Below are 12185 nucleotides of genomic sequence, written 5' to 3' on the forward strand. Positions count from 1 at the left end.
TTCGACTTTTCTTCTTCCTCTCGGGGGGTCAAAGGAAAAAGGGAAAATGAAAATTGTGAAAGACATCAATTTCAATTGGATCTACTTTTTGGACCCCAAAAAAAAAAAAAAATTGGATCTACTTTACCTCATTTTTTATTTCGCATATATATTTGTTTATGATGACAACTTCTGTATAGCTCTATTCAGATCACCCTCCCACTCCCGGCTGCATTCCCAATCGTATCCAAACTGTGTCCCGTTATAGTACTTTGGAATGCTTAGCGTACCCTTAGAAAAGATCTTCATTTTGGGGCACTCTTCCACTTCAATCCTAAACGAGAGTGGAAACCCCAAGATGCAACTTGTGGTGGAGAAACATTCTAGGCTTGGCATATTTTGGAGTGTCAACTTTTTTAGCTTCCTAAAAGAAATCACTTGTCCTTTTTCATTTTCATCGTCTGCCACTACTTCTTTCATTCTTTCACATCCTACTATAGTCATATTCTCAAGATGCACCAAACTTGCTATCGTTGAAGCTGTTCCTAGATGTACCAATCCAGAGGAATTCTTCACCACCAACTTCGTCAAATTCCCGAAGGATGTCACGGCCGGAAATAGTACCGTCAACTCGGGACAATCCCGGACCTCAAGTGTTTTGATGCTCGGAAGAATTTTGGACACTGAACAGTCTTCTCTCCACACACGCTTTAGCTTGTGTAGCTTGCTCAACTTAAGTTTTCTTAAACTTTCAAGCACTGGACGTTTTCCCTCATCAACAATCCCTCCTCCGGGGAATATATCTTCAAAAGAGCTACGGAAGATCTCAAGACTTTTCATATTCTGAAATCTCTCTAGTAGGAAACTGGGAGGAAAGGTGGCCTTTTCATCATGGAAGCATGCCAATGTTAGTGCTTTTGGCTTCCCAAAGATGTCATCGGGAAATTTCCCATTCCGTATCATCCGAATATCCTTAGCGACTAATAAAAGTCTATTTAAGTTGGGAAAGTCCTGTCAAATTGCCAATGCAACATGAGAAATGAATTCAACAAAGGTTCATCAATAAATGAAGTGCTGTAAAACCTAAACCTAATTCGGATGATTCACATGAAAGGTGCTCATCTTCCTACGATTCATTAAATCTCAAGAGCCTTGCATACAAGTCTTAAGGTTTTAAAGTCTCAAATAGAGACCGGTAACATTAAGTTGGTAGAGCGAATCTAAATTCAAGTGCCCTCTAGCTCGCCATATTCATCTTTTATTAGAAATATCTTATCTTGGTAATAAAAGTTTATCATCTTTGGAAATTTTGTAATGAGGTGCACTCATAATGTTTCTAAGAAAAATATGGGTTCCACAAACTTGATAGTGTGCTCATTTGCAAACTCATAGGTAGGGGGTTTCGTGATCTCCATAGTATTATATTCTTACGTGATTATGTAGCGGACATGAAATATAATAGGTGAATTAAAGAATTAAGTTAAAAAATCGTTTTGAGTTTATTTTTCTTAGAGTTTGTAGAAAAAAATAGAGCATAAAAGTACGATGGAAGATGTGTCAACAATGGAGAGGATCTCGTGTGAAATCCTCATTGACTTCCCCAAGGAGCACCATTAGATAAGATTAGAATACGAACATATTGTGTAGTCAGCAAAAATCTGTTATTATTTTTGTAGTTCTACGTAATGGAATATCGTATGTGTTTCCACAAATGAAAAGTTACTTGAGATACTAAAAATATCTTATGTTGTCTACAAACCGATTGGCAAGACAGATCATATTTTCTGTAGTATCATAACATGACGTGATTACGTAGAGGACATGAGATTAGTGGGTACTTTAAAGAACTAAGTAGAAACCGAGGAAAAGCAGATGAAATCATACCCTCTCAAACGAAGAGTGCGCTTCTTGGTTTGAAAGGTCCTGTTGATCATCTCTCTGAGTCCACTTGCTCATGGATGCCGCAAAAGACAACATGTTCGGTTTATCACGGTGAGTCACTCGCAACTCCTTCAAGAATTGCCAATTCAAAGTGGGCAAGTTAGGGCAGAAGGTCTTGAGTCGTGTCATATCATGTAACACCAAAGACGTTAGTTTCGGGAAAAGAACTTGAGCAACATTGGAGTGTCGAGTGTCGTCTCCATTAGTGACTATTTCCTCGATCCTACAAGATTCCACTCGAAGCTTCCCAAGTTGGGTTAGACTTGTACCCACCCAATATGGAAACAGATTTTCTAGGCTCTCGCAATTTTTGACCTTCACTTCCAGTAGAGAGTCAAAAGTGAGAGTTTCTTGAGGATTGTCGGGCCATATTTTGCTTAAATTGTCCATGTGAGAGAGAACCATCCACTTGAGCCCAAGAAATTGTACCTGCCAATATTGAGAAAAATGATACAATGAGTGATCATATTGAGTTGTGATCTCGAAGAAGGAATTTCCAAAGTTCCCTAGCTCTCACAAATCATAAGAATGCAAGAGCTTGCTAGTGACATAAACAGGGAGGGGCTAATTGATGCTTTCATTTCAGCTATGACAAATGCATTCAGAAAATCACTCGTACATTAAGCATCCCTTTAATTGTTGGAAAGTTGCAATGATGAATATTAACATGCAGTTTGTCAGATTTGTTCACACTCATTGATGTCAAAGTTGGTTGCGCTAATCTTTTCATGAGTTGAGAATTTCTTAGATTTATTTGCTTTCAAGGAATGAATGAACTTCAAGCACGGTTCAAAGCGGGTTTGACGCACGTGCTTCAATTCGGTCGAGATTTGTATACATATTCTTCTTCTCTCTTCCTAATGTTGGCTCCAATGCCCCGCTGATGGGTGCAGTTCAAAAAAATTAACTTCCCATTTTCATCTCTACTAGATTTAGAAAAATCCAGAAATTATTAGCAAAAGCGAATCGGTTACATTATGTTAGTATCATATGTGTACGGAGGTAAAAGTACTCTGTACTATGATGCTTATTTGCTTGTTATAGCATGGACTTGGAAGATGATTAATATACATATATATATTTATATTTATATTTATACACATACTTTTTTATATAGATCGATGGCTGAGATCAATATGCTTGTTAAAATTCATGACCCGCATAACAACAAAGCCAACCTCTATGGGAAAACTTCAAACCCCTCGCAAACGAACTTTCAAAATGGTACTTGTCTTAAAAAAAAAAAAAAAACCCTGAAATTGTTGATTTCGAAATAGTACTTGTCTTAAATCTTTGCCATCCAGCGACCACGTGCATCTCACGTGCCATTTTACTCTCTAGGGCCGGGGGAATTTTGAAATTTGCTAGGTGTGCTTCTTTTGAATTTTCCCCTTCTACAATCGTAAAAAAAGGTGAAGTCTCCCCCGCTAATCACGCAATGAACCCCACCAAATCCGAGAAAGAAAGCTGGAAAAAAAAAAAAGAACAAGGAGAAACAAAGACGAGGGTCAAAGAAATGGGAGACAGAGCTTTTGGTCCAACCGTGCAACGCAAGAGTTGACAAAAAAGACTTTACGCCATCTGAATTCCAACTGCTCTTTTTCCTTCTCTGTTTAATTATTATTATTATTATCATCGTCATTATTATCATAATTATTCCATTTTCTCAAACATTTTTTATAATCTAATATAGTACCACGATAATTGATTTGCAGCTCGAGTCCAATACTATTCAATGCGTCTTCTCGTTACATAGATTATTTCTTCAAGTTTCGTCTTTATTATTTATGGCAATTTTTGTACTGAAAGAAAATTAATTCGAAATAGTCATGGGCAACATAACGACTTGAATAAATGACCTATGTTATGATCTTAGAAAAGGTAAAAAGTAAATTGGGTCAATTTACTAGTTCTACATTGAGAAGATTCGGATCCAACCATTGGCAAGAATTGGGTGTAAGAGGAAACCAATTTCTTATCCTTGATTGATACCGTGTTCGGAGGATTTTTTTTTTTTTGCCCAAACAAAAAACCAGAATCGGATGTTACATTGCTCTGGAACAAAAATTGTTTCATGTGACACGTGCATTCATTTGACTTGATGATTTATCTGAAAAACAAAAGCATTGGATTCAGAAAAAGAAGACTAACCCGTGGAGTGAAAAGTGAAGGCGTGTTATGGTCAATATCCATTGAAGACTGCCACGTCAAACTTCTCATTTTGGGGCAGTGGGCAATCCTCGGATATTCTAATTTGGGACATTCCAATGCATGATTCTTTCCCGATAAGAAACTAGTCAAATTAGGCAGCCATTTCAATTTAATCGTCGAGAGATTGGGGAACGTAATCTTCTCCACTGCGCTTCCTTGCCCTTCTTCATCTTCGATCACTCCTTCCATATGATCACACGCCCTTATTTCCACATCTACTAGATTGGCAAGGCACCAAGCCATCGATGGAGTGAAAGCATGTCTTAGGTTGCTGCATTTATAAAGAGTCAGAGAAGATAGAGAATTGAAGCGCATCGTTCCTTGAAGATCTTTGTTCCATAGTTGCCTCAACTTTGGTAGATTGAAGAAGTTCAAATGCACTAAGCGAGGTAGCACCCGAGTGCTTTCCACAGCTTCAAGCCCTTGAAGATCGAATATTTCTTCCAAATATTCGCAATCGTACACTTGCAAGATCGTCATTTTCTCTAAAACAAGCATCAATTTGGATGGCATAGCATTAATAAATGATGGACACTTATCCACCACCAGGGTTTCTAATTGCCAAGATGAATTGACGGGATTATATTCATTGTGCCACTTTCCAACGAGCTCGGGGAACTCAAATAGACGCACAAACTTAGCCTTAGCAACCGTAGCCTGTCAAAAAATGCATCATTAAACGTAAAATTCTAGTTAGCCAAAAGCATTTACTTTGTCGGTGATCAAAAACAACCAATTGCACAGAATTTAGTAGCCGATGCATACCATTTCTTTAAAAATATTTTGGATGGTCATGTTGAGGTTTTCCTTCCAAAAATACTGGTACTCTATTGGTCCATACCATTTCATCATACCTACTTTTACTCTATCCAGCTTTGGTGCCTCTATTGGCCCCTCGGAGAAGAACTTCATGTTGGGACATACATTCACAATGACATCTTCCAAGAGAGGGAATATTAAAGCGCATCCACCTGAGCTGAAACATTTCAACTCTATCAACCCATCAAGCTCCATATATTTCAAATGATGGAAAGCCGCTTCATGCCCCTCTTTACTTCCCTTGTCACTAATAACTTCTGTCAATATCCTGCAATTACTTATCCTCAATTTTGTGAGAGCCACCAAATTTTCAGCTATTGTCGGTGTAAACATACTTGATAACCCATCACAATCCGACACATTTAGAGCCTTCAAATGTTTAATTTGTCTTGAAAAGGGTAATATTACTTTTTGCTCTTGACTAGGGCCTTCCATGGCTTCCACATTGCTGCTTGGCTGTTCCAGATAAGATTCACGTATGACTAGCTCTTCCAAGTTGGTTAAACTCTCAACAAAACGACTTGTAGATGTTGCAGATTCCTTGGAGAGATGACAAAGCTCAAGAACTCTAAGCTTGCAGAATAATTCTTCATCATCAAAATCCCCATGCCATATCTCCATCCGTTCGCATAAATCCAATTTGAACTCTTGGAGATTAGGGAATGTACCCCGAGAGAATAATCAAATCAGAACTTAAAGCCGGCTTATTTAAAAGAGTACTTAGGTGTTATGACTTTAGTCCCGCATATCACACACAATAACCGTATTTTAAAATGTTGAGTCTTATGTGATTCAACGGAAGGAAATGTTCCCACATCAAAAGACCCATTATCACTAATCTTTTAAATTTGACTTGTAACCATATTAAACTTAAGTAACTCCTTACATCCATGTTTCTAAAGATATATCCGTTGTGAAAATAACTTCTGCATCAATTACGGTCACAATTGCACAAAGTTCGGTGATTAATGTCACTATTAATGTCACGTCTTTCCGTTTTTAGCTTTACATCGGTAACCTTTAATCCAAATTATACAACACACTTGTAGGATGGTAAGATCACAACACATGCCACATGTTTTCATCTTTGAAGCATTTAGGAGAGAGCTAAACCATAAGAATCAGCCTAAATCTTAAATAAAATGGGATCAACGAAAATGCATTTGATTCGTCTGACAATGCGATGTTTCAATGTTGAAATATTTCTATGGTATCAAGGTGAGTCTTACAGTTTACATCTTCGTATGTGGAGCTACTTGCGTGAGATGCTTAGCTGTGGCCACAAGGATCACTTCAAATATCCACCATTGAATCAAAACAAATAATCTTGGGTCGTACCTTTTCTATCAAGAAGAGAGGTTGTTTATGACGTGGCATCTCATTCTCAATTTGGGAAGCAAGTATGTCTACTTTGTTACAGCCATCCACCCTTAAGGTCTTTAATGCTGGCCAATGGGAAGTATGTGTTCCGGTGTAGAGACACTTCAATTTTGTAAGATGCTCAAGTTGGAGGGAGGTTAACTTTGGGAAATCAAACCCGGGAACTCTTACTCCTTCTTCCTTCTCGATGAGTTCCGCAATGCCACATTCACGGATCTCCGGCTCCTCAAGTTGCGTTAGGTCTCTAACTATCGAGGCTGGAAATAGAGAGGTGAGGCTCTTGCAGGAGGAAACGCTAATAGAATGTAGACACTGGAATTTAACTTGATGGTGGAGTTCCTTATCCCATACACACTTCAGCTTATTGCATCCATCCACACAAAGCGATTTTAGCTTAGGGAAAGAATCCGCAGCAGCTTGATTGTCCCATATCATCTTGATGTTATCCATGCCAGTGATGTCTAATGTCTCTAAGCTAGGAAATGCAACCTGCGGGAATTCGCTCGCAAAATTGGTGATTCAGTAGAATTACGATTCATGAACTTCCAAGATATAAATATAAATGAGTGTCAAAATGTAAATTCTGAATGCACAAAATCGGTGATTCTGTCCCAATTTTAAAAGATTAAGATTATCTATCAAAGTCGACGTATTAATCTTGTGGGAGGGCCCATTTTCACAGCCTCTTTGGCTACATAGGCAACATTTTAGGTGAACAGCTTATATTGCTTTCAGTTTAGTCCAAGTGGAACCCGCCCGTAAAGTACTCTTTTTCTTTTATCATTTTTTCCATTGAAACGTTCTTCCGCTATCCACTCGACGAATCGGATGACTCAGCCGAAATGTATTTTATTTCTTTAACAAGAGTTTCATAAGAATGGTCTTGCAGTGCATGCGATAACTCAAAGGGGTGATTTCCAAAAGCCCTGGACCCTAATTGCGCCGTTTCCTTCGATCAGGGGGGAAAAAGAAGAAGAAGAAGATATTGTAAATGAGAGGTTGCTGAGAGTTTTAAGTTTCTTCTAAATCTCGGAAAGCTTTTACAAATCCTGTTCTGCAATTGGATTACCCATTCATGTTTTGTGTAGATACCACGAGAGATGTTCTACCATCTTTATGTAAACTATTTTCAGAGAAATTAAAAATAGGAAATTGCAACTCATAAAACATGTCAGCAACTTTCAACACTCGTGCTTGTACACTGCTCATTTTCTTTTAAAATTTTATAACCGAAGCACACTTTAAAAGTAATTTAGTTAGTTTTTATTTTGGCTATGCTTTGTCTCTTGCATATTTTAATCCTTTAATATTTTGACGTAACGTTACGCATCGGGAATGCAAGAGTTTATGATGCTTCCATTCCCAACCCTTTTTCCTCCATAATGATCGCTTCCATCTTCTTGCAATTGCTTACGCTTAGTTTTCTCAGTTTATGACAGATTTAACGATGGATGGGAAGAACATAAAACCGAGGTTACCCGAGCCGCCGATTTCTAATGTCTCCAATCTCGAAAAGTCAACCCGCGGTATTCACTCACGAAATAAGAGATTAAACATAATTATGAACTTAGGGGCTTCCAAGATGTAAATATAGATGAGTACCGAGGGGTGGGGGAAATGATTGAGTTCCACAAAAAGGGAAAAAGAAAGAATAATAAAAAAAAAAAGCAGAGTAAGAAAATCAAGATAATAATATCGTTTCTAGTTTCCAGTCTTTCCTTTGGTAAAGAACTTGGAATGCAAAGCTTAATTTGATTAGTGAGCCAATTGTATTCCATCCATAGAATAAAGGAAGGAAACCCAATGAAATACGCAATGCTTAGTAGTTCCATTATCATTGAAAGCCAGCTCTCTCTTTTCATGAAAGTTGAAAGCAGGAAAAGAAAATTGTGGGGCCCACAATTTATATTTCCATGACTCTTTAAGGACGAGGAAAACTATCATGTTGCGGGAGTATTGGGCCCCACCAATTTAAAGAGGATATCAAATGTCAAAAGTCCGTACAAATATATCTGTCCATTCTACACGCATTCTGTGCTCTTACAATTATGGGGCTACGCAATGACTAAAGTGCTTATTCAAGCATAATACACAAAAAAATGTGCGTCAATTAGGTTAGCATATTATACATTTTGGGGATAATAACAAAGTTTAGTAACTAAATTCAATGGAATCCATTTCGAAAGATTATAACTAACTTTACCTACGAAATTACGTTAATGCCAACAAATCCCCTTCAATTTTGCTTTACGAAACACAATTAATGTAGATGTGCTTGCAGAATGTAATTTCAAAATAACTCGGAACCTATCAAAAACTAAATTTACATGAATTTCATTCAATTAGTTGGATTTCTACTGAAGTAGGAGATACGGAAGATTTTGCTTTTATCTAAGGCATGAACGGACAAGGCAATTATGAAGAAAATATACAGAAAATAACAAATTGAAAGAATCATAATATGCGTTACATCTAATTAGCGAAGGGAGGAAAAATTAATTAATAATTAATACTCTTTTAATAGAAAGTTACCTGTTGTCCGTTGAAGAATGCAATTTGAGTGCCAATTTGGTAGTCCGATGTACTCCTTGAAGGAGACGACCCGGTGGTGATAAAATTCTCGATATTTGGCAACTCATCCAATTTCAATTCACGCAACTTAGGCAACTCAAATTTGCCACGATCATCATCAGCCTCTACAATCCCCCGCATTAACTTGCAGCGGGCAACTTCAATTTCTTCTAGCTGTGGAAGTTCTCTCATCATCGAACAAGGAAATAGAACTTCCATCTTGTTGCAATCTTCAACTCGTACTACTTTTAATGTGCTGAAGGACCCGATGGAGATATTTTTGGTGCATATCTTCTCCAAGTTGACGAGATTATCGAGAAGTAGCGTCTCCAACGCCTCAAAAGTAGGAAGGGAAGACCATTCGAGGATGTAACGGAACGAAGGACTATGCCCCACATGTAGATGCTTTAATTTTGGAAAACCTTTCGAGGATAATGCGGAAATACTTTTCTCAGTTCTGTCCAACTTGTACAAAAACAAATCGTCAGCTTTGGCTAAGATACTTTGAATGCATTCTTTTCGAAGAACATCGCTTGTTCCATCCAAGTTGAGCTCCAACATCCTCGATCCTTCGTAGTCTCTCCAGCGCCGTGCATCACCTATTCGGATTTTGTACTTGGTTAACTTCTCAACATCTAGATCCCTTGGGAGCGCACTTGGATTGCGAATGGATACATGCAGAGTGCGGAGATTCTTCATGTTATTCAATTCAATAAGACCGGCATTAGTTGCTGGAGTTTGCTCCCCAGCACTCCATTGATCAAAGCTATTCTTCATATATAACTCCTCCAATTTGGTCAACCTTCCAAGGACACCCGGTTCAATTATCTGTAGTTTTGAACAATAATCCAAATCTAACAACCTCAGCTTCGTTAGTTGCCCTATTTGTTTCGGCAATTGCTGAATGTCTGAGTGCTGAAGGCTGAGAATTTGGAGGCCTTTTAGCTTGCCAAGAACGGACACATCCTCTACTGAACAATCATCGACACACAAAGTGTGTAAGTTCTCCATGAATTGAAACGGCGAAGGCGAACGACCGAGACGTATTCCGCTAAGATCTAAGGCCATGAGATTCTTCATAGAGTTGAAATACGAATCCGAGATCTCAAGAGATCTTTCGTTTTCAAGCAGCAAAAAGATACGCAATTCCGGACAGATTAATTCTTTGGGAAGCTCCTCCAAATCGACGTAGGGAAAGCATATCGCCTCACAAATTTTGAGCCTCTCCTCCGACAACGTTGTTTCCCACTTATCTTTATCTTTCAAAATGAGAAGAGGGCGATTTGTTGATGCAAACGAGGCAACAAACTCACGAACCAAGTCATGAATCTTAAAACCACCCGCGTCTTCTTCACCGTCTAATAAAAGGGAGGAGGCTTGCAGAGTATGGATCAGTGAGCCCAACCTAACTCTAGCTTCTTGCACGCTGCTAACTCCTTGAAATATCCGCAAACCGAAGCCGTACCTCGCCAAGTAGTCGGGATATGGTTTAGAGACGCCATAAGCAACACAAAGTCGTAACAATGACTTGGCCTCCTCGCTTATACGACCATAACTAAGTTGCAGCCTTTTAGTTATCACTTTACCAGTATCTTCGCTCCAGATTTGTTTCAAAGCGTAGTCACATTCAGAGTAACTAGTGTCTATAAAAAGCTTTGATATCGCGACAATTAGGAAAGGCAAACCTGCAGATATGCGGAGTGCTTCCTCCACCAAGGGTTCCAACTCAACGGTAACTTTGCCTCCCACCGTCTTCTCAAACAATCTCTTTGCCTCTACGTTTTCCAGCCCACCAAGGAGGAAGGCGCTGTCACAGAGCATTTCCCTTCGCAAAACACGTTGATCTCTCGCCGTCAACAACAACTTGCATCCTCTAGCTTTGTTGCCAGGTCCGCAAGGAATGCCGACTTTGTCCAAGTCCAGCCTCTCCCAGAGGTTGTCCAGTATTATGAGCACCTTCTTTTTCTCCCTCTCCTCCTTTTCCAACCTTGTGTGCAGACGCTCTGCTCGCACGTTGATATACTCTTCGTTCTTTATGTCCAGGCCCAACGAATGCGCGATCTCTCCTTGAATCCTCTTGACGTCTGGATTTTCTGACACGTCAGCCTTAGCTACCAGATCGAATGATTTCTCTTCCCGTATTCTCCTTTCGGTATCCACCAAAAGGGTGGACTTGCCAACCCCGCCCATCCCGTAAACCCCGACCACTCGGTTGCTGTTATCAGCAAGAGCGTCTATGATGTCCCTTATCATCTGAGCTCTGGATTTGAAGACACCATCGTCTCTAATCGACGTAGAGGCAGAAGAAGCAGAGGCCGTGGCAGTGGTCCACTGGACGACTTCTTTGCCCTCTCTCCTGGCCCTAGTCGGAGCAGTGACAATCCCCGGAGCTGGAGCTCTGGAGGAGATGTTCAATTCATTGAATTGACAGCCTTTTGTAGCGAGGTCCTGAATGACTTTGATCTTGTCCTTGGCCTTCCTGCTGAACTGATAGCGAAAATTGGGGTCAGGAAGAGTCCCGTAGCAGCAAGTCTTGCTCGCCTTTTCGAAGTCTCCCAACAGGTCTCCCGACTCCTTCAAGACCTTCTCAGCACTTCTCTGCCATTCACTGACGTGACTATAGACATGCCGAAGATTGTCTCCGGCGACTCGCATGGCATTCTGGATCCTCTCATCCTCGGACTCCAGCTTCCCCACTTCCTTCTGAAGATCCCGGGCGTATCTCTTGGAGGACATCACGTATCCGAATTGACGCTTGATGGGAATAACTACCCACTTCAAGACATCCCATGCAATAGAGACGGCAGAATCGGTCGACATTTTTTCTTTGATTTTTTTTTCTGAGAAACACGGAGCGAGAAAACAGAGAGACAGAGAGAGACAGAGAGTGATGAAAAAGAGCAGCAAACACTGAGGAGGAAGAGGAGGAAGAGGAGGAAGAAGAAGAAGAGCAAGCTCTAAACACAAGTAGTACCAAATCCAAATCTTTGATTGTCCTTTTTTTGCTCGTCAAGGCTCTTTTACCTTTTCTTTGTTATCCTTTTCGCTTTCAGTTTCCTAAGGAACAAGTATGGTAAAATCCAAATCTTAGTATTCACTCTGTACCTTTCTTTTTTTTCCTATTTATCATATTGAGACTTCGATTCATTTCATAAATTAGGAACAGTTGGATTTCCTAATGCCATAATTTTGGCATTGTCTGATTCTCTTCACAGTTCTAAAATGGCCGTGTTATTGATTTTTTTATTGAATAGCAATATTTGTGATAAGGTTCTACTTATTGG

At 39.5% G+C, this 12185-nt stretch overlaps 1 protein-coding gene across 1 annotated transcript; it reads right to left on the bottom strand.

The window, feature by feature from the left end:
- Window positions 1–156: 156 nt before the first annotated feature.
- Window positions 157–11788, bottom strand: LOC115726483. The gene is made up of 6 exons (XM_048279787.1): window positions 8863–11788; window positions 6289–6819; window positions 4897–5619; window positions 4072–4788; window positions 1864–2349; window positions 157–990 (listed from the first exon to the last, which is right to left on the bottom strand). The coding sequence occupies exons 1-6, from the start codon at window positions 11719–11721 to the stop codon at window positions 157–159; spliced, it is 6150 nt and encodes a 2049-aa protein (XP_048135744.1). The 5' UTR covers window positions 11722–11788.
- Window positions 11789–12185: the final 397 nt, after the last annotated feature.

This window comes from Rhodamnia argentea, chromosome 5 (assembly GCF_020921035.1).
Source record: "Rhodamnia argentea isolate NSW1041297 chromosome 5, ASM2092103v1, whole genome shotgun sequence".
NCBI classification, from domain to species: domain Eukaryota; kingdom Viridiplantae; phylum Streptophyta; class Magnoliopsida; order Myrtales; family Myrtaceae; genus Rhodamnia; species Rhodamnia argentea.